Genomic DNA, 23,641 nt, shown 5'->3' on the forward strand with positions numbered 1-23,641 from the left:
TTGCTTCAAGCCAAGAAGCATAACCAATTGAATTACATCTGGAACACAGCAGTTTATGCTTGCCTTTGAATAAGATGGAAGTTGGGGGTCTAGGCTATCTCCTTGATATATTTGAGGGGGGTGGATTTGGTCTGGTTCATAACAAGTTTTCCAGTATTATGAGCCGATGACACATGCTGTTCATGCACCTGATTTTATTTTTTTCTCTCTACTAGTTACAATGACTGTACTGGTAAAAGCATGTTACTAAAGAAACTGCGAAAAGCCTCTGTCAAGTTCTCAAAAGTAACAGCCAATAATTCTAAAAGTGCAGCTGAACAGGCACGAGCAACTGTCGAACAGATCAAACCAGCCCAGAAGAAGAGAAGGAAAGCAGAAAATGAAAGCAATAAACCTGTTGGTGAGCAGCATGGGTTGACCGTGGCTGCAGAATCCAACACAGAGAGAAGAGCTCTAGAGGAGCTAAATTCACCCAATGACCAACCTGTCCTCACACCTGGTCTGACACTGAAAAAGACCACTTCAAAAGTCACAATTCAAGCTGTCAGACAAAGTGAACTGACACTGCCTCCAGGGGAACAATATCCTGAAACTTTAAGTAGGTAAGGAAGAGAATATGTCTTGAGATGAGAAAAGTGCATTGATGTGCTAACCAAGCAAAAGCAAATGCAGATACTGAAAAGCTGAAATAAAATACAGAATATGGAAAATGAAAAATAGAAACTAGTGGAAATGGTCAACAGGTCTGGCAAGATCTATGGAGAGAGAAGCAGAATTAAATTTATAGGTCCTTTCATCAAGATTTTGTCCATTATTGTTCTGTTTTCATTTCACTAATTTCCTTTCTCTTCCAATTTTCTGTCTCTGTACTGCTCTTTAGCTGAAGAGACAATGTCAATAACTGTAGAGGCCACTGATGAACTACATTATTGGTTCCTCAATGCACTGAATTTAAAATGCTCAATCATAACTTTAAATCCCCTCATAGTCTTACTATGACTCCAATAACAATATTTTTTTAAATTTATTCAAAAAAACACAGGGATTGCTGCAGAGCTGTCCTGGAGTTGAGATGACTCACCCCCAACAATCATAATTATCTACCTTCATGCATGGTATGACTTCAGCTAGCAGAAAGCTTTCCCCCCAGTACCCATTGACCCTAGCTTTGCAAGGCTCCTGGATGTCAAATCTGATCAAATACAGCATTGTTGTCAAGCAATTGGTCCTGATGGCACCCAAACATCAATGAATATTAGTGAGCAGGTTATTGTTGAGCAGATGCTGCTTGATAACAGTATTGATGACACCTTTCATCAATTTATTAGAGTCATAGAGATGGAAACAGACCCTTTGGTCCAACCCGTCCATACTGACCAGATATCCCAACCCAATCTAGTCCCACCTGCCAGTACCCAGCCCATATCCCTCCAAACCCTTCCTATTCATATACCCATCTAAATGCTTTTTAAATGTTGCAATTGTACCAGCCTCCATTACTTCCTCTGGCAGCTCATTTCTTACACATACCACCATCTGTGTGAAAAAGTTGCCTCTTAGGTCCCTTTTTTATCTTTCCCCTCTCACCCTAAGCCTATGCCCTCTAGTTCTGGACTCCCCGAGCCCAGGGAAAAGACTTTGCCTATTTATCCTATCCATGCCCCTCATAATTTTGTAAACCTCTATAAGGTCACCCTCAGCCTCCAACGCTCCAGGGAAAACAGTCCCAGCCCGTTCAGCCTCTCTGTAGCTCAAATCCTCCAACCCAGGCAACATCCTTGTAAATCTTTTCTGAACCCTTTCAAGTTTCACAACATCTTTCCGATAGGAAGGAGACCAGAATTGCATGCAATATTCCAACAGTGGCCTAACCAATGTCCTGTACAGCCACAGGGAGAAAGTGAGGACTGCAGATGCTGGAGATCAGAGCTGAAAAATGTGTTGCTGGAAAAGCGCAGCAGGTCAGGCAGCATCAAAGGAGCAGGAGAATCGACATTTCGGGCATAAGCCCTTCCTCAGGAAACGTCAATTCTCCTGCTCCTTTGATGCTGCCTGACCTGCTGCACTTTTCCAACAACACATTTTTCAGCCCTGTACAGCCACAACATGACCTCCCAACTCCTGTACTCAATACTCTGACCAATAAAGGAAAGCATACAAAACGCCTTTTTCACTATCATCTACCTGTGACTCTACTTTCAAGGAGCGATGAACCTGCACTCCAAGGTCTCTTTGTTCAGCAGCACTCCCTAGGACCTTACCATTAAGTGTATAAGACCTGCTAAGATTTGCTTTCCCAAAATGCAGCACCTCGCATTTATCTGAATTAAACTCCATCTGCCACTTCCCAGCCCATTGGCCCACCTGATCAAGATCCTGTTGTAATCTGAGGTAACCTTCTTTGCTGTCCATTACACCTCCAATTTTGGTGTCATCTGCAAACTTACTAACTGTATCTCTTATGCTCGCATCCAAATCATTTATGTAAATGACAAAAAGTAGAGGACACAGCACCAATCCTTGTGGCACTCCACTGGTCTCAGGCCTCCAGTCTGAAAAACATCCCTCCACCATCACCCTCTATCTTCTACCTTTGAGCCAGTTCTGTATCCAAATGGCTAGTTCTCCCTGTATTCCATGAGATCTAACCTTGCTAACCAGTCTCCCATGGGAAACCTTGTCGAACACCTTACTGAAGTCCATATAGATCACACCTACAGCTCTGCCCTCATCAATCCTCTTTGTTACTTCCTCGAAAAACTCAATCAAGCTTGTGAGACATGATTTCCCACGCACAAAGAGATGTTGACTATCCCTAATCAGTCCTTGCCTTTCCAAATACATGTACATCCTGCCCCTCAGGATTCCCTCCAACAACTTGCCCACCACCGACGTCAGGCTCACTGGTCTGTAGTTCCCTGGCTTGTCCTTACCACCCTTCTTAAACAATGGCACCACGTTAGCCAACCTCCAATCTTCCGGCACCTCACATGTGACTATCGACGATACAAATATCTCAGCAAGAGGTCCAGCAATCATTTCTCTAGCTTCCCACAGAGTTCTAGGGTACACCTGATCTGGTCCTGGGGATTTATCCACCTTTATGCATTTCAAGACATCGAGCACTTCCTCCTCTATAATATTTTCCAAGGTGTCATCATCTATTTCCCTACATTCTATATCTTCCATGTCCTTTTCCACAGTAAATACTGATGCAAAATACTCGTTTACTATCTCCCCCATTTTCTGCGCCTCCACACAAAGGCTGCCTTGCTGATCTTTGAGGGGCCCTATTCTCTCCTAGTTTCCTTTTTGTCCTTAATGTATTTGTAAAAACCCTTTGGCAAATAGAATTAAGGAGAATCCAAAGCTTTCTCATGTCCCCTTTTTGTCCTCCTGATTTCCCTCTTAAGTATACTCCTACTGCCTTTATACTCTTCTAAAGATTCACTCGATCTATCCTGTCTATACCTTACATATGCTTCCTTCTTTTTCTTAACCAGACCCTCAATTTGTTTAGTCATTCAGCATTCCCTGTACCTAGCAGCCTTTCCTTTCACCCTAACAGGAATGTACTTTCACTGGACTCTCGTTATCTCACTTCTGAAGGCTTCCCATTTTCCAGCCATCCCTTTATCTCCAAACATCTGCCCCCAATCAGCTTTTGAAAGTTCTTGCCTAATACCGTCAAAATTGGCCTTTCTCCAATTTAGAACTTCAATTTTTAGATCTTGTCTATCCTTTACCCTCACTATTTTAAATCTAATAGAATTATGGTTGCTGGCTCCAAAGTACTCCCCCACTGACACCTCAGTCACCTGCCCTGCCTTGATAACTGAGAACAGACCGATAGGGTGGTAATTAGCCAGTTTGGATTTGTGCTGCATTTTGTGTCCAGGACAAACCTGGGCAATTTTCCACATTGTTATACTGCATTGAGTTTTGTGGAAAGAGCAGAGCGTTAGGATTAATTGGATAGTTCCTCAGAAGTTAGGAGAGGTATGACGGGATGCATGATCTCCTATGAGTTGAAAAATTTGAAGACTTTCCATTTCTCAGACATGATCTTTTGTGCATCTTTCCTCACCAATGATACCTGTTCTTTCATCCACTAGGGTTCTGTAATCTGGAATCCTCTCCGAAATATCTCTACACGTCAATGTTCCTTTCCTCTGCTAAGAGCCTCCTTAAAAGTTAACTCTTTAACTGAGTGTCTAGCTACCCCTTTTACATTTTTTTAGCTGTTATTCAATGCAAAAGGTGCAGTTTAATTGAAAACCATTATAGTTGTCTTTAATGCATCAATCACTAATTACATCAGTGACTTGTTGCTGTTCAAGGCAGTGACTTTCAGGAATTCTTCAGTCAACAGACCACTCTTTTTGAACATAAACCATGATTGATGGTCAGCTGATCACCACAACAGTGTCTAAGTTTGGCCTTGTGCCATACATAAAAGAATAACTGGATAGAGATTGATTTGAGTTTGATGCTGTTGTACCTCAGTGTCTTTTTCCTCAGATAATTAAATCCTGGTACAGAAGGAGGCCTTTTTTCCTTTGACCAATAAATAAAAAACCTATGTTTGTGACAAATAATAGTCATTGAACACTAACCTGCTCAAGGTAAATTCATGATAGGAACACCTCACCCCTTATGGATTTAATTATTGCTCATTTGTAAATTGGATGTAAATATTCTGTTGCCAGTTGTGAAACTATTTGATTTAGAACATAAGAAATAGGAGCAGTCAAAGCCCATCTGGCCCCTCAAACCTGCTCTGCCATTCAGTACAATCATGGTTGACCTTTGGTCTTAGTTCCATTTTCCTGCCTGGTGCCTTCTTATCTCTTGATTCCCTGGGAGACCAAAAATTTTTCTATCTCAGCATGAAAAATATTCAACAGTGGGACATGCTCACCCTTCTGGGTAAGAGAATTCTAAAGATTCACAACCCATTGAGTGAAGAAATTTCTCTTAAGTTCAGACCTAAATAATTAGCCGTTTACCCTGATACAGTGTCCCTGATGTTCTATTTCTTTGGTCAGGGAAACACCTGTTAGTGTCTACCTTATCAAATTGTTTCACAATCTTGAATGTTTTAATTATATAACTTCTCTTGTAAACTTCAGAAAATATAGGCCCAATGTACTGATCCTTTCTACAGGACAATCCTCGTGTCCATGGAACCAATTTAATAAACATACCTCCGATGCAGGTATATCTACATTTAGAAATGGAGACTAAGGCTACACTGAGAGTGGTCTGTTGACTGAAGAACTCCTGAAAGTCACTGCCTTGAACAGCAAGTTTGACTTATTTTCACTATCTAGTCCCCTTGTAATAATTACGAATATGCTATTTGCCTTTCTAACTGCTAACCATATCTCTATGTTAAATTTCTTTGTTCCTTGTAAGAGTACACTCAACCCCCTCTGAATATCAACATTTATAAATTTCACCCCTTTTTATAAAGATGCTGCTTTTCTCTCTATTTCATTTTGAAACAGTAATCCATGTTGCATGCTGCAGCCAAATGACCAAATGCAGAGGGAGTATTGCAGAAAAGAGCAGCAGAGACGTCAGCGGCTGCACAGGCAGCTGGACAGCATGAAGCCCTTGAAATCTGTGACAGGAATGCAGTGTGGCGCAGATGAAACACCACTCCTCTTCCACCCGGTTAGTGCAAAGGAAGCACAGCATGGAGGCAACATCACATGTCTTCCAACAATTAGAGTGAAAAGTACAGCATGGAAGAAACACCTGTTCTTTGATATTTTTTGCACCCGGTCAACACTTCTAACTAAAGCCTATATGAGCACATTTTAAAAATAAGAGCAGGACTGGATTGGTATGGAAACAGGCCCTTCGGCTCAACAAGTCCACACTGACTCTCCAGAGAGTAACCCATCCAGACCTGTTTCCCTACCCTATATTTACCCTTGACTAATGCACCTAACACTATGGGCCATTTAGCATGGCCAATTCACCTGGCCAGCACATCTTTGGATTGTGGGAGGAAACCCACGCAGACACGTGGAGAATGTACAAACTCCACACAGTCACCAAAGATCCATATTTCTTTGGATTTTCTTTTCACTGTTGCATGGATCATGTTTAATTATTATTTTCCATTTTTAAGCACTTATTTATATACCAAGACTGCTGCACATGCAAGAGCAAGAATTCCTCTACCTTACACCACTTTAATGAAAAGTGCATAATAAAAAGAGAATATAGAGACAAAAATAGATTTTCAGTTTTCCTGTTCGTGACACTGTCTTTGTGACTGTCTGTGAATGTATGTGGACATGGAACTGGAACAGAGATGCAGTGTGAATATAAACTTGAGGGTGACAATTTGGAGTCAGATGCTGGGCAAGACTTTCAACCAAAGATTCGGCTCAAATGGCAGGGTGATTTCTTCCTCGGCAGGAAAATGAATGTTCATATGGTTAGCTTTTGGACTGAATTTTGCATATATCCAATTTGGATTGTTATCTGATTTAGGATTGTTATCCAATTTATGATGATGGATGAGATAATGAGTCAGGATTGCGATTGAGACACAGGTTTTAGAATGCACTTGGCAGGCTGAATGGAGATTTGTGCTGTGGTGACTCAAATGTGCTACTTCATAAGGAAATGAAAGGGAGTCAGGGAAGATCTGTAGTCATAGAGTCAAAGAGATATACAGCATAGTGACAGACCCTTTGGTCCAAATCGTCCATGCCAACCAGATATCCTGAATTAAACTAATCCCATTAACTAGCATTTGGGCCAAATCATTCTAAATCCTTCCTATTCATATACCCATCCAGATGCCTTTTAAATGTTAAAAATCACACAACACCACGTTATAGTCCAACAATTGAACTTTCTTTTTTAAAATGTGCGTATATAGGCTTTAGTTAGAAATGTTGACTGGGTGCAAAAGTGTTTGGAAGTATAAGCTTTCAGAGCACTGCTCCTTAAAAAGGTAGCTAGTGGGGCAGGATCATAGGGGACAATAGGGGACAAAATTTACAGTCAAAGATCAAAGTGTCATACAACTGATGTGATGTATTGAACAAACCTAGATTGTTGTCGAGAGTGCTGTGCAGGAAAAGCACAGCAGGTGAGGTAGCATCCGAGGAGCAAGAAAATTGACGTTTCAGGCAAAAGCCTTTGATCAGAAATCCTTTGGATTTTCTTTTTACTGTTATATGGGTCATGCCTAATTATTATTTGCTTTTGCTCAAAACATCGATTTTCCTGTTCCTTGGATGCTTCATGACCTGCTGTGTTTTTCCAGCACCATAGTCTCAACTCTAATCTCCAGCATCTGCAGTCCTCACTTAAACCTAGATTGCTGTTAAGTCTTAATCACTTACAATGGGTTGCAGGTTTAAGTTCATTAATATGTAAATCCCGGAACATCTTTCATGTCACATTCCCGATATAACTTCAGGTTTTTTCAAAAAAACAAGTGACATCTCAGCTCAGAAAATGCATTAAAGATATGAGGTTCAAGTCTGTCTGTATTCCAACTTTGAGTCAAAGTGGTTCTATTTCTAAAGTATGAATTTATGAAATGTCACATGGACTGACTGCCTACAGATTATATATTTTTGAATAATATAGAATGAATGTGCAAGCGTGTGTATGGGCGGCACAGTGGCTCAGTGGTTAGCACTGCTGCCTCACAGCACCAGGGACTCGGGTTCGATTCCAGCCTTGGGCAACTGTGTCTGAAAGAGCATGTATGAGAGAGGATCTGTATGAGTGTGATCATCTATGTATGTGTGCAAGAGTGTACAGTTTAGTGAGGTCACCTGAAGTGTGACATGAACCCAAGATCACGGTTGAGGCCATCCTCATGAGTACTGAACATGGCTGTCAGCCTCTGCTCGGCAACTCTGTGTTGTTGTGTATCCTGAAGTCCACCTCGGAGGACAAACACCCGAAGATCCGAGGCCGAATGTCCTTGACTGCTGAAATGCTCCCTGACTGGGAGGGAACATTCCTGTCTGGCAATTGTTAAGCAGTGTCCATTCATCCATTGTCGTAGTGCCTGCTTTGTTTCACCAATGTACCATGCTCCGGTGCATCCTTACCTCCAGCAACAATGTCGGCCAAGTCACATGAGTACCTGCTGCGCATCTGGTGGATGGTGTCCCCATGTAGTATCATGTCAACATGCTGGCACGTTTTACAGTGGTTGCCATGACAGGGTGTGACCTGTTGGACTATAACCTGATGTTATGTGATTTTAACTTTGTCCACCAGCACCTCCACATCGTGGCTTTTAAATGTTGTAATTGTACCCGCCTTCACCACTTTCACTGGCAGTTCATTCTATACGCACACCATATTCTGTATGAAACATTTGCCCCTTAGGTCCCTTTTAAATCTTCCCCCTCTCACCTTAAACCTATGCCCTCTACTTTTAGACTCCACTACCCTGGTGAAAAGACCTTGGCTCTTCACCCGATCCATGTCCCTCATGATTTTACAAACCTCTATAAAGTCAGCCTCAACCTCCAACCCTCCAGGGAAAAAGTCCCAGCCTAATCACCCTCTCCCTATAGCTCAATCCCTCCAGTCATGGCAACATTCTTGTAAGTCTTTTCTACTCCCTCTCAAATTTAACAACATTTTTCCTATAGAAGGGTGACCACAATTGTACACAGTACTCTAAACGTGACTTCGCCAGTGTCCTGTATAGCTGCAACATGACATTCCAACTAGCGTTCTGACCAATGAAAGCAAGGTGTCAAATGCCTTCTTCACCACTCTACCTGTAGTTATGCTTTCAAGGAACTATGCACCCTGCACACCTAGGTCTCTTTGTTCAGCATCACTCACCAGGCTCTACCATTAACTGTGTAAGTGCTGTCCTGGTTTGCCTTACTAAAATGCAACACATCGCATTTATCTAAATTAAATCCATCAGCCACTCAGCCTATTGGCATATCTTATCAAGGCCCCACTGTATTCTGAGATAATCTTTCCACTATTCACTACACCTATTTTGGTGTCATCTGCAAACTTACTAACCATATTCACATCCAAATCATTTATATAACTGACAAAAAGCAGTGGACCCAGCACTAATCCTTGTGGTACACTACTGGCCACAGGTTTATAAAACAACCCTCTATCACCTCCCTCTGTCTTCTACCGTTAAGCTAATTTTGTATCTAATTGGCTAGCTCCCCCTGATCCAATGTGATCATACCTGACAAATCAACCTACCATGCAGAACCTTGTCAAACACTTTACTGAAGCCTATATAGACAACGTATACTGCTCTGCCTTCATAAAAGCTTGATGTGGAGGTGCTGGTGCTGGACTGGGATGGACAAAGTTAAAAAATCGCACAACATCAGGTTATGGTCCAACAGGTTTATTTGGAAATACTAGCTTTCAGAGCACTATTCCTTCATTGGGTAACAAATGGGGCAGGATCATAAGACACAGAAGTTTTGGTAAAAGATTACAATGTCATGCAATTAACACGATATATTGACCAAACCTAGATTGCTGTTAAGTCTTTCATCTTTTAGAATGGGTTGCAGGTTTTAGTTCATTAATATGTAAATCCCAGATTAATTGCATAACATTGTGATTTTTTACTATAAATTCTCTGTGTTATGATCTGGCCCCACTAGTTACCTAATGAAGGAGCAGTACTCTGAAAGCTAGTACTTCCAAATAAACCTATTGGACTATAACCTGGTGTTGTGTGATTTTTAACTTCATAAATGCTAATCAGGTAATTAGCCATAGTTCACAAAATTAGCCATGGATATACCTCATTGTTAGAGTGAGGTCTTTACAGTATGTACAAATTGAGAGGCACCATTCCACATTAAACATGGGGAGAGGCTTAGAGGCAGCCCCCCCATGAATTATCACAAGCTGTACAGACATCAAACTCCCACTGTGGGCATTATTTTGCATCACACTTGCCATAAAGTCAGCCAAGCTAATTGATCGACGTAATGTCTGTCTGAACCCTTTCAGCCAATGACCACAGACAGCTACTCATCATGTAAGGATGACTGTTTCCCACCTCCATTTTATGGTCAGTTTTCATTCCTTTCAAGAACAAAACCTTATATTTGAAAACACTGCACGCACAATACAATAGTGTGGCACCCAATAATTGAGTTAAATGAGGTCTCATGCTACATGGGAAATACTAAATAAGAACTACAAAGAAACCAGAGTTTTAAACAGGACTCCCAATTTCCAATGCTGAGCAATCCAATTCCATTTAAAGTTTGAGACAGTTCTGAGCAATTGGCTTTTTCTCTATTCTTTGTTTACAGGAGGCCTCCTATTTGCCCAACATCAGCACCTTACTTCAGAAAGGAAGAAGTGACATGCTTCTACTGACAGTCCAACTCTCCAGCTGTGGCCAACTGACAACTAGTGGGCAGCAGACTGGTCACTTGCTGGACAGTATGATGACCACAGTCAACTTATATAATGCATTGGTGTCATGGTTTCTTTCCCTGGTGAGTTTCTGGCTAAAAAAGAACAATCGGGTATTGAACAAAAATAGAAGTTGCTGGAAAAGCTCAGCAAGTCTGACAGTATCTGTGAAGAGAAATCAAAGTTAACATATCGGATCTGATGATCCTTCCTCAGAACATGGGAAATACTAAATCAGTTGTGAGAAAGGGTTGCTGGATCTGAAATGTTAACTTTGATTTCTCTTCACAGATGCTGCCAGACCTGCTCAGCAACTTCTGGGTTTTTTTCTCATTTACAGCATTCGCAATTCTTTCAGTTTTTAATCAGGTTTTGAAGTATGGCATTGCTAGGCTGTTTGCACAGCATGGTCTCTAACTAGACATAGCTTTAACTTCAGTTTCTTTCACATCACCCCAGTAGCAGTGCTTTGATATTTCATAAAGAACTTGCTTAAAACATCAATGTCATTTTTTTAAAAACAAAAGAAAAACTAATTTTATTGTGTATTCTCTCCCATTTGAGTGATGTAGAAGATAGCTGACTTCAACATATTACTGGCTGAAAAAAATCCATATTTTGAATGAATTTATATATCCACCTTCTGAATATAATGCATTTATAAAGAAATATTTTCATGTTGACCAGGTGCCAACTCAACTACTTGCTGTAAATAGATTACACGGAGACTGTGGTGACATTGAGGTAAAGGCACCATTTCAGGTGCTAGGAGTTCAGCAGGCATGGCAAGAAGATGGCCTCGCTCTTTATGTCTGTGTGGTGCCCGTGTCTCAGGTTCTAAATGCCAGTAAGATCATCTACAGTAAGAACCGGAAAAACAAGGTTGGAATTAACTACTCACTATATGAAATGTTGACTGTTCTTGTTCACAATGTCAGTTTATCTGGACGATACTGAGTGAAGAAAATTTGGTACATTTAGTTGGCTTGTGCAGTAATATATGTAGTCCACAAGTTACACCTCTCTCCTCCTATCTCAGTCTTCAAAGCATGCAGGACTGTCAGGTTACTTGGAGATGACAATTAGCTAGTATTCCATTGTATGAGCAAGAGAGCATATTGACAGAATGTAAATAGCACAAGCAAGTGATGCAAACACATCACGGCTAGGGAATCTTCACTTGTTTTCCCTAGAAAATATTCAGGGTTGAATGGACAATATTGTGTATGGACGATGTTTTTCATTTTAAAAAATAAAGCAAATGCAATGTCATTTGACAGCACAAAATTCAGCATTACCAAAACAAAAGATATTATATCGAAGCTTTTTATCTTGCACATGTCAAGAAAATTCAGAAGTGCTACCAATGTAAAAGAAAACAACATTTATACTGTAAGAGAGGAGAGTGCTGATTGGTTGGAAAGTAAACTCTGATTAGAGACATACTGTCCATGCAGAATGTATCAGTTAATGATGACTCAAAGTTAACTGTCAAGCTTTATTGAAATTGTAAAACAGGTTGGTTGTCCCTGATTGGTCAAGGCATTGCCCTGAGAAATGAACTAAAAATGACTGACACCTATTTTGTAGCGTTGTAATAGGCACAGCGTAACATGTTCTTTCTTGTTGAAAAGTATAGCACTCAGTTTATTAATAGCTTCCAGTAAACTCAGTTTGCCTCAAGAGTAATCTGACATTTACTGAGCAGTTTTCAGGACCAAAAGTGATGGACTTAGGCTTGTTCATGACTTAACACAATTGTACAGATCATGTCTTTTTAATTGTAGACTGAAATGGGCAAATAACCATGTTAAAATGAGGACTGTTGAATGATTATCAAACACTCAATGTAAATGCCATTTACACAGCTGCAGGTTGAAGCAGTACTCGAAAGTGTAACTTGCAGATAAGCTAGAACTAAGTGCTGTGTACAATTGAACATTCAACCAGCCACAAGTAGCTGATTGATCTGTGGACTAGTGACCAATTATTAATGAGAAAGGCCCTCTGCTTGGCAACAGCGATCTGATTGGTTCTCAGGCAGTTGAATAGCTATGAACAAGATAGGGAAAAGCCATGAGACTTCCACCAGCTCAGGAGCTCTATTTTTAGCTTGAAGAAAACTGGTTTACCTTTCCTTTTTGCTGTAAGCTGTGACTTTTAATTCATAAATCAGAGTATTTTTATAAAGTATAAATCAGTCAATGTGGAGATTATAGTTTAACTAGTAGAGTTATATTCCAATCCTTCATAATTGTTTAATTGTAGCTGTAATCAATTTACTTGTAATAATTAGTAATTCCTGTCTAGTACTTAGTGTATACTTTCTGTCAACCTGGGTATAAAAGTCAGGTAAATTGTGCAATTTTCCATACCACTTAAAATCTTTAACTTTTGTGTTCAAGAATAGCAGAGCTTGATTGCTAGCGTGCAACCCCATCCAGATGAAACACCATATAAAGTGGGAAATGATCTGATAAGGACAGCCATTAACACTCAGGATGGATTTGATGAGCCCTATTTCAGCATCAACCTTGTATGGTGATCACATGGCTTGCACAAGATTGATGATGAGGCTGATCCTATAGCATGTGATTTAGATTCTTGATTACCAAGAGGAAGAAAGATTATCAGGGATATGTAGGAATATAGAGTTGATGGTGATCTTATTGAATGGTGGAGATGGATCGTAGGGCCAAATGGCCTACTCTTGTTCCTTGTTTACTATATTTGAATCCACAGGTGCATAAAAGAATTTCCTTACTTGTCCTAATGGACTCTACTGTACTCAAATTCATTTCTGAAACAGGGTCACCATATGAGCTTCCATTTCTCAGTGACCTAATTGAGAAATTGGCCAGTGGGCTTTCTCCTACTATATACAGAAAACCTACCTTCACAGTCAGTACTTGGATTGGGATTCCTACAGTTAAATGCACTGCAAGGTTTCTTTATTAGAAAACTTGTAAATAGGGCCCAAGTTCACTGTACAAGCTGTATGCTGAAACAGGGCACATCAATGCCATCCTGTGGGGTAATGCATCACTGGTCAGTTCATTTCTTGCTGTATGTCACTCAAGCTCATGAATGGGCGAAAGGTATTGATCCTGAAAAGTTCCCAGTATACCTCTAGATCCCTTAGATGGATTAGGCCTCTCAAAAGTTTGAGCAACAAATAAAGCTAACTCTGGTTTCTATACATACAGACACCACTTTGACTGGGACAGCACATACATCCTAGGACAGGCAAAACAAAGACACACATGAGAATTCTGAGGGGCATGGCATTCTAACCTGAACTCCATCAATAAACACATCAATTTAGATCCTATCTGCTTTTCCTTAAAAAAATGAACAGGAAGTGACATCATCCACCTGAAGAAACCAAGACCTATAAATAGAGAGGACATCGAGAGAGCTTCACCAAAGACTCTCACTGATGATGTTACCTAGTATTTTGACGAAACGTCTGAAAACAAATCTTCAAGCTCAGTGAGCTAACTTACATACTTATCATCAATCTGAGCTACAAATCTTCGCAAAAATCGCTATAGATAACTTTTTCATGCTGCACGTACGCAGTAGGAACTCAAGTGGTGTTTCCTATTAACAAGTTGTTGCATCAAGCCAAAAAGATGTTCTGCCAATACAAATGAATGATGTGGTATATAAATGTCAGTACTAATATAATGCAAGTTATGTAGGCAGTGTGTTCCAGGGCATTGTATCAAACAGCATATCCATTTAGCTGTTCACAACAAACTAGGTACTGACTGTACTTAACCCACCCATGTTTTCAAAGATCATCTGACACTAAGTATGATTCTGAGATTGAATAACATTTGCTATATACAGATAGTTCTTCAATAACACGATAGTTGTGGTCTTGTGTAACACCGCATTGTGGAAAAACCACACTTTAGAACCAGTGTTTAAACTGTTGGCGATGTAATTGCATTGCAGCCGACACACATTTTAAAAGTTCAAGCTTAAGAAACAGTGTCCAACTTGTCAATCACGTTACATCAAATTTGCATTCGCAAAATGCGTGTTATAGCAGAACGACTTGTAATTTTGACTGTGCAACGAATTACTCTGATGACCAGTTTAGGTTTCTCAGGTGGGCTAAAAGTGTGCTGTACTTGCATGTCCAGGAAGCTAGGTAATTAACACAAGGGATCCTGTACTTTGCAGACAGAAAGAATATGTACACACACTACACCTGTTTCAATGGCAGCCATTTTCTGTTTTTTTTTAGGGCTGTACCTGATTAATTAAAGTCAATTTACCTGGTTTAAAATTTAACCCATGATTGGAAGTTAACTGTCAGTCATCATTAACTGATGTATTCTCCATGGCAATGCTTCTATTAATCAATCAACTTGCCAAACAATTATACCTCTTCTGTCATACAGTATAAATATTGCTTTCCCTTTACATTTGTACATTTTTCAGATTGACTTGATGAGTGCCTGACACAAAGCTTCGATAAAACACACATTATTGGTGAAAAGATATACGAGAGGTTAATCTTAACCTGTGCTACAGTGACTTAACCAGATGTGATATCTATTGAGTTTCACCTAATCTCAAAGAAAATCCAGACTGAGGAGTGGTCGCTGATATCTTGGGGTTATGTCATTTTCTTGGAGAACTGGTTGCCCTAGCCTCCTTTCTTTGTTTATTCACAGCCAAAAGAGGAACTGCGTGGAACTTCAATATTTTATCAACTGGTTATGAAATTTTTATCCCAAACATGCCTGAAAGCAGTGATATGGTGGAGTAAGCAGATGAATGATTCCCTTCAGAGACAGATGTTCCCTCCAGAGATCTATCTTCCACCAGTTCGTCTCAACTCCCTGATTTCTGTTAAGCCAGATCTCAAGGTGGGCTTGAATAAACTTTTTTTCGCACTATGTATTCATGGGTCACATTGAATCCAAGTCATACTGAGCTTGGGTCACTAATGAATTTGATGTTTTGCTTGCTAGGAGGATGTTAAAGATAATGAAACAGTAAAGGAATGTAAAGTATTTATGTGACTTTGATCAGAATTTGAACTTAGTTCATTTGTTCTTTGATTTTTACACAGGCTGTTAAGAAAATATTTGAGATTGAGATGGGGTTTTATTGGCAGACTATAGAGACAGATGAGAGTTCCTGTCCTTCTGTGACTGACATTGGTGAGAGCTGTGGGGAGAAACCTGAGGTAAGAGCACAATCACACACTGTTTTCATATGTCAATCCCAGTGCTAGAATGGATCAGGCTTGTGTGAACATTGGAAAATAGATCGTGCTGGTTCACAGGAGTAAGGGGGCAAATCCCAAGTGTAAGGTATTGCTTACACTTACTTACTATCATATGAAATGACTTTTATTGCATAGTAAGTTTGCAGATGACACCAAAATTGGAGGTGTAGTGGACAACGAAGAGGGTTACCTCAGATTACAACAGGATCTGGACCAGATGGGCCAATGGACTGAGAAGTGGTATTTGGAGTTTAATTCAGATAAATGCGAGGTGCTGCATTTTGAGAAAGCAAATCTTAGCAGGACTTATACACTTAATGGTAAGGCCCTAGAGAGTGTTGCTGAACGAAGAGACTTGGAGTGCAGGTTCATAGCTCCTTGAAAGTGGAGTCGCAGGTAGATAGGATAGTGAAGAAGGTGTTTGGTATGCTTTCCTTTATTGGTCAGAGTATTGAGTACAGGGGTTGGGAGGTCATGTTGCGGCTGTACAGGACATTGGTTAGGCCACTGTTGGAATATTGTGTACAATTCTGGTCACCTTCCTATCGGAAAGGTGTTGTAAAACTTGAAAGGGTTCAGAAAAGATTTACAAGGATGTTGCCAGGGTTGGAGAATCTGAGCTACAGGGATGGCTGAACAGGCTGGGGCTGTTTTCCCTGGTGCGTCGGAGGCTGAGGGGTGACCTTATAGAGGTTTACAAAATTATGAGGGGCATGGATAGGATAAATAGACAAAGTCTTTTCCCTGGGGTCGGGGAGTCCAGAACTAGAGGGCATAGATTTAGGGTGAGAGGGGAAAGATATAAAAGAGACCTAAGGGGCAACTTTTTCACGCAGAGGGTGGTACGTGTATGGAATGAGCTGCCAGAGGATGTGGTGGAGGCTGGTACAATTGCAACATTTAAGAGGCATTTGGATAGGTATATGAATAGGAAGGGTTTGAAGGGATATGGGCCGGGTGCTGGCAGATGGGACTAGATTGGGTTGGGATATCTGGTCGGCATGGACGGGTTGGACCGAAGGGTCTGTTTCCATGCTGTACATCTCTATGACTCTAAGTGTATACCTTATCAGTGAGATAGATGCTTCCTTGGGGAAATAAACAATGGATCATGCCACCACCGCACAGAGTTGCTGGCAAACTCTCATCTGTAAATGGTCCTTTTATTTATGAAGATTAGACATTTACTAAAAATTAAAATGCCTACCAGTTGACTCATCTCAGCATTGTTTCTATTTCAGGTTACTATGGCACTACTGTTTGAAAACTTATTGATTAATCCCGTAGCCCTTCATCACACATTGCAGCTCATCCTTGGCAATGGTTTGGATATTTGTGGACTTCGATTACTCTACCCTTCATACAGGCTTCTGGCAGAGAGTGCAGGTAAAGCCAAATGTGACCAGTAAGTTGTGTTCTAACATAGTTGGAGTAGCAGAATCACTGTTTATTCCTCCTGAACAATTGGCCACCTAATCCTGGGTTGAATTCAGTCATTCTAGTCAACCCTTAAGAAAACGTTCCAACAAACAAAAACAATTAGAATCCAAACCCATAGTTACATCAATTATTTGGTATGTATGTTTTAACATTTGCTGGTTGGTATGATTACTGTATTTTCTTCTTTCCATAGGTAAACTGCCTTCTGTTTACACTCCAGATGATGCTGATCCAAGGCCTGTGTTGGCATTGGCACTGAGAGGCATGAATGCAGTTTCACTGTGGATGGACATTGTTGGGCCCTCTGATCCTCAGCTAGCCAGTGTGACAGACCAGCACTCCATCAATGCCCTTTATTGCAAGCATCGTGATGAACCACTCCTATATTCTCCACACCAGAAAATCCGAATCTATTGGGAGCTCTGTGTGTGGTTTGGTGGAAGAGTTCCTGAAAATGGAATTGTACGAGTTGGCATTCAGAACCCTGGCACAAAAAATAGTTTGAAATACAGGTATGTAATAGAATGGATGGAAGTTACAATGAGGAACTGGGAGCCCCACAGAGATTCTACCACAATGCAGTCCTCTTTCAGTGCTGCCACCACTGAAAAAGCAATGCTGTCCCATGTATTAGGCACTCAATTCCTGAAATGCAGCTCGACTCATGACTTGAGCTAAGAATTAAACTTCACTGAACCAAACTAAAGAGGATCATTGAAATATAAATTAAATTAAAAGACATACTTTCTAAAAGCCTCACCAAATGTGTGTTTTGTTAGTGTTAGAAATGTGGGTCCCTTTAAGTGGCAGAACAGCTCCAGAATTGTTTGAAAGCAGGTGATGCTCGGAAAACTTTTTTAAGAACAGGGTTCTAGATTTGATAATGGAAATAAAAACTGTTCAGTTGTCTGTGTCAGAGCACTTCTGGATATAGAAAATGAAAAAAGTTAAAAGAAATACCAGGGGTAATTTGGTGATGGAAAAAAATTATGTTCAGTTGTGAGTAAGAGCATGTCTAGATACAAAACAAAACCTGCATTCCAGGAGTTTTGTGGCACAGTCTATAATAACAGCTCTGAACAAGTTGGTTAAAAAAGAGAGCTGGGTACCTTGGGTTCTTTTGGCACTATGGTAGTATCCCTGACTGAGCTAGGTGACCTATCAGCCCCAGAGGTATGAAATAATATCTATGAATAAGTTGCTTGGAAAATATATAAAGAGCTGGATTCTTTAACCATTGATTATGGTGATTCATGTACTCCCAACAAATTGTTTATTTTATGCTGCTGTGGAATCCGTGGACTGTGTATATATTGTTTGTTGGCTGTTTTTGTTATGCTTTTAGTTCTACTTCAGGCCCATGCTTCTGATCTTTAGGCATCTGCTGTGGCGGATGTAGGCAAGTTGAAGAACCTCCTCATGGGGCTGTCTCTGGATCTAGCCAAATAGACCGGGCAACAGGCAATGGAGGAGGTCATAGCTGCCCACCGTTTGCCCCTTTATGCAACTACATTTGTGCACAGGTGCTCTTGGAGCAGGAATCTGCGGAGTGTCCCCATACTCTTGAAATTCCCAGAGAAAGTCGGCACTGCAGGAAAGAGAGTGCTTTAGCTCCCAACCTCTTGTCTACCTGTCCCTCATTGTCTTTGCCAGCCATTACATATAATTTAAAAACCGAAAGAACTGCAGATGCTGGAAATCAAAGTCAAAAACAGAAATTGCTGGAAAAGGTCAGCAGGTCTAGCAGCATCTGTGGAGAGAAATCGGAGGTAATGTTTTGGGTTCAGTGACCCTGCCTCAGGACTTAATTGCATAATTTGAATGACTGGAAAACACGAGAAATTTAATGGAGGTGGTTAATTGGTGAAAGTACCATAGGTGATTTGATGGTGGGAAAAAAGCCGTTTGGTTGTGTGAATCACTTTTGGATAGGGAAAGAAAAAAAGAGGAGCTAAGTTCTTGTGTTAAGAAAAAAGATGGGTTCTATATGAGACATATTTAAAAAGAGCTGAGTTCTGTACTCTCAGATGATGTGGTGTGGGAGAAAGGTCATTCCTTTGTGTGAGTTAATGCTTCTGGATATAAACAAAAATAAAAACAAAAAAGAAACTTTAATAAAAAGCTGGATTCTTGGAAGGGTTCTTGAGATGCATTGATAGTATATCTACCTTTGGTCCAGAAGGCACAGGTTTAAGTCCTGTAGTGATTGCAACGAGATCAGTCAGATGGACCTCAGATTATGAGTTCTCTGGGGCTGTTAATCTGATTCAATCAGGGAGCCGTGGCTGACAGATATGAACAAGAGTGTCAGACATTCTGTTCACTCGAACGCTGGCTCTGAGGGAGCTGGATCAGTATCAAGAACTCTTCATGTGTAAATAAAGGGTGACTTGGTCCGGGATACCAGCCTATGTGAGGTTTTTCAGTGAACATGAGAGAAAAGCATGCTCCTGAAGAAATTTGCTCGCAACAGTCATTGAGTTAGGGTAAGCATTTCTCACATCATCCCATTCTTTGGGAAGCTTGCTCATTTGATCCTGCCATCAAAAACTGGGCCTACTGTTTTTGATGTTATTTCTTTCCTGGCAAGTGACATTAAGGCAGATGAAAAGCAGTGAGTAATTCTCCTGACAATTGTGGACCAGCAGTTTTCATTAGTAGGAGCCTAACTTTCCTTGAAGCACAGGAATTGAATTGAATTTATGTCACCGAGGCATGGTGAAAAGCTTTGTCTTGTGAGCAATACAGGCACATCACAGAGTTAAATAGCATAGATAAGTAAATAATAGGTAAACAGCGGCAAAAAAGAAAAACACAGGTGCAGGTGAACGTTAAGGGTTTTTGAGTCCATTCAGTATTGAAACTTGCAAGAGTTGACAGATTTAATTAAGGAATATTCCAACACCAAGTTCCTGAGACACTATCAGTTTTACTCAGCAATTTGAGACCCGGGTAATTTGTGTTGGGATTTTTGACTAGGTTAAGGACAACTAGCAGAGGGCATGTGACTTCGGTTTAACCCTTACTGAAATGCTAAGATGGTTTCATATATGGGATTAATGATGCAAAAGCACCTATGGCTGAAGTCCAACTGGACTTCAAGCAGGCACTACAACTGGCTGTATCATTGGAAAATGGAGCAAGTGGAGCATATGAGTTGCAGAGTATTCCCAATGGAAGTGGACATCCTTGCCAATCCTACTGAGCTTGGGGAACATAACTTGAGTGAAGGCAATTGCATAGCCTCACTGAGGACATATCCTGAACAGAGGAACTCTGGGTCAGGCCACAGCAATACCCCCACGTCAAAGCTAAGCCGCAGCCTAACACTAAAAATTTTCTTCAGGATCCAAGGCAGCAAGCCTTTGTAGTTACTGCCAATAAACGGACTTGAGACAGCAAAAGAGACCCAATAGACCTAAACTGAATAAGAAAGCTCACAGGCCAATATCTAGGAGTGTGCACAATCCGGAAAGTCCACCTACATCTGGTTTGGAACAGTTAAATTGCTTTAGAACATTCAAATCAGAATCAATCAAAGTAGATTTCTTGTTAAATAGTCACCTGGTTCTCGTGGAGGTCAATGCCAGCACAGCCATTTCAGTGATCGCAGAATCTTTACAAAAACCACATCTGGACTCCAACCCTTAAGTGTGTTCAAGACCTCAGCTAGATTGAGAACCTATAGTGGGAAATCTTCGCAGACTAAGAGTACAACTTCACTTTCAGTCTCTTATGAAAAGCAGCTGGTTCAGTTATTAGTGATTGTATTAAAAGGCTCGGGCTCAAGCTTGAAGGGGCAAAATTGGTTGAGAAAGATTCACCTGTATTGTCTCAACATTTTTTGCTCAGTAAATGACTGTCCAAATTAAACAATCGCAAGTCTTTCAGGAAGGTCTAAGGACTATCAGAGGAGCCAAAGCTACCTTGCGTGTTGATCAGAAAGCAATTCCATGATTCTGCAGGCTGCCCAGTGCCAGTTTGTGGAATGGGCAACACCAATCATACTAATTGTGAGGGGATATTAAACACGTGGTGAACCACTTTTCATATCTGGACAAATCCGAAGCCCTTGCATAGAGGACTTATACACAAAGTTAGTGGGGTAAGCTGACTTCATGAAGTTGGACATGAGCCATGTTCACTTGCAATTGCAGTGGAAGTATGCTATAATTAATACCCATTAGGGTTCGTACCCATTTATGAGACTGCCATTTGGGGTATTGTTAGCCTGTGCAATTTTTCACCGGAAGATGGAGAACATTTTACAATGTCTACCCCAGGTCACCATTTATTTAGATTGTGTGCTAATAACAGGGAAGACCAACAAGGAGCATTTTAGAGAACTTGGACATTATCCTGAGACATTTCTCCCAAGCTGGCGTATGCATAAGAAGGAAAAAATGTGTTCCAGGCACGCTAAGTGACCTACTTGGGCTACAGTGTCAACAAGATTAGGGTACACCCATTGGAAGGCAAACTGACTGCAATCAAAAGTGCCCTGTATCCTATATCTGTGCAGAACTTATGTCTTTACTTGGACTTGTAATTATTGCGGAAAGTTCATGTATAACCTGGCCTCTATCCTGGCACCTTTGTAACAACAGGTAAAGAAAGATCAGCTTTGGAGATGATTGCTTAGCCAAGCTTTAACTTTCAGGGAAGTGAAGAAACAACTATCATCCCTCTAAGGTGTCTGTACACTGTGATCCCAAGCGAGATCTGGTATTGACACGCAATGCCTCCCCAGTCGGTATCAGTATAGTATTAGCTCATTGGTGGCCCAATGGAGAGGAACTAGGTAAAAACAATGACTGCAGATGCTGGAAACCAGATTCTGGATTAATGGTGCTGGAAGAGCACAGCAGTTCAGGCAGCATCCGAGGAGCAGTAAAATCGACATTTCGGGCAAAGGCCCTTCATCAGGAATAAAGGCAGAGAGCCTGAAGTGTGGAGAGATAAACTAGAGGAGGGTGGGGGTGGGGAGAAAGTAGCATAGAGCACAATAGGTGAATGGGGGAGGGGATGAAGGTGATAGGTCAGGGAGGAGGGTGGAGTGGATAGGTGGAAATGAAGATAGGCAGGTAGGACAAGTCATGGGGACAGTGCTGAGCTGGAAGTTTGGAACTAGGGTGAGGTGGGGGAAGGGGAAATGAGGAAACTGTTGAAGTCCACATTGATGCCCTGGGGTTGAAGTTTTCCGAGGCGGAAGAGGAGGTGTTCTTCCTCCAGGCGTCTGGTGGTGAGGGAGCGGCGGTGCAGGAGGCCCAGGACCTCCATGTCCTCGGCAGAGTGGGAGGGGGAGTTGAAATGTTGGGCCACAGGGCAGTGTGGTTGATTGGTGCGGGTGTCCCAGAGATGTTCACTAAAGCGCTCTACTAGGAGGCGTCCAGTCTCCCCAATGTACAGGAGACCGCATCAGGAGCAACGGATACAATAAATGATATTGGTGGATGTGCAGGTAAGACTTTGATGGATGTGGAAGGTTCCTATAGGGCCTTGGATGGACGTGAGGGAGGAGGTGTGGGCGCAGGTTTTGCAGTTCCTGCAGTGGCAGGGGAAGGTGCCAGGATGGGAGGGTGGGTTGTAGGGGGGCGTGGACCTGACCAGGTAGTCACGGAGGGAACGGTCTTTGCGGAAGGCGGAAAGGGGTGGGGAGGGAAATATATCCCTGGTGGTGGGGTCTTTTTGGAGGTTGCGGAAATGTGGCAGATGATTTGGTTTATGCGAAGGTTGGTAGGGTGGAAGGTGAGCACCAGGGGCATTCTGTCCTTGTTACGGTTGGAGGGGTGGGATCTGAGGGTGGAGGTGCGGGATGTGGACAAGATACGTTGGAGGGCATCTTTAACCACGTGGGAAGGGAAATTGCGGTCTCTAAAGAAGGAGGCCATCTGGTGTGTTCTGTGGTGGAACTGGTCCTCCTGGGAGCAGACCCGGCGGAGGCAGAGGAATTGGGAATACGGGATGGCATTTTTGCAAGAGGTAGGGTGGGAAAAGGTGTAATCCAGGTAGCTGTGGGAGTCGGTGGGTTTGCAAAAAATGTCAGTGTCATGTCGGTCGTCATTAATGGAGATGGAGAGGTCCAGGAAGAGGAGGGAGGTGTCAGAGATGATCCAGGTAAATTTAAGGTCAGGGTGGAATGTGTTGGTGAAGTTGATGAATTGCTCAACCTCCTCACGGGAGCCCGAGGTGGCGCCAATGCAGTCATCAATGTAGCGGAGGAAGAGGTGGGGAGTGGTGCCGGTGTAATTACGGAAGATCAACTGCTCTACGTAGCCAACAAAGGGACGGACATAGCTGGCGCCCATCCTCCCTTTGGTCTGGAGGAAGTGGGAGGATTCAAAGGAGAAATTGTTAAGAGTAGGACCAGTTCGGCCAAACAAATGAGAGTGTCGGTGGAAGGGTACTATTGGGGATGTCAGGAGAGGAAAAAACGGAGGGCTTGGAGGCCCTGGTCCTGGCAGATGGAGGTGTAGAGGGATTGGATATCCATGGTGAAGATGAGGCATTGGGGGCCAGGGAAACAGA

General features: G+C 41.7%; 1 protein-coding gene across 4 annotated transcripts in view; it reads left to right on the forward strand.

Moving 5' to 3' along the window:
- The window catches only part of LOC140464502 (dynein axonemal assembly factor 8), a 103,332-nt gene that overhangs the window by 26,959 nt on the left and 52,732 nt on the right, over nt 1-23,641 (forward strand). For all 4 annotated transcript variants that reach the window (XM_072559648.1, XM_072559649.1, XM_072559647.1 and 1 more), the window contains 8 exons: nt 216-602; nt 5,511-5,679; nt 10,317-10,505; nt 11,110-11,304; nt 15,114-15,308; nt 15,515-15,631; nt 16,915-17,059; nt 17,307-17,625. In XM_072559648.1, coding sequence (XP_072415749.1) covers nt 216-602; nt 5,511-5,679; nt 10,317-10,505; nt 11,110-11,304; nt 15,114-15,308; nt 15,515-15,631; nt 16,915-17,059; nt 17,307-17,625 — 1,716 coding nt within the window. The remainder of the gene's footprint in view (nt 1-215; nt 603-5,510; nt 5,680-10,316; nt 10,506-11,109; nt 11,305-15,113; nt 15,309-15,514; nt 15,632-16,914; nt 17,060-17,306; nt 17,626-23,641) is intronic.

This window comes from Chiloscyllium punctatum, chromosome 40, assembly GCF_047496795.1.
Source record: "Chiloscyllium punctatum isolate Juve2018m chromosome 40, sChiPun1.3, whole genome shotgun sequence".
NCBI classification, from domain to species: Eukaryota; Metazoa; Chordata; class Chondrichthyes; order Orectolobiformes; family Hemiscylliidae; genus Chiloscyllium; species Chiloscyllium punctatum.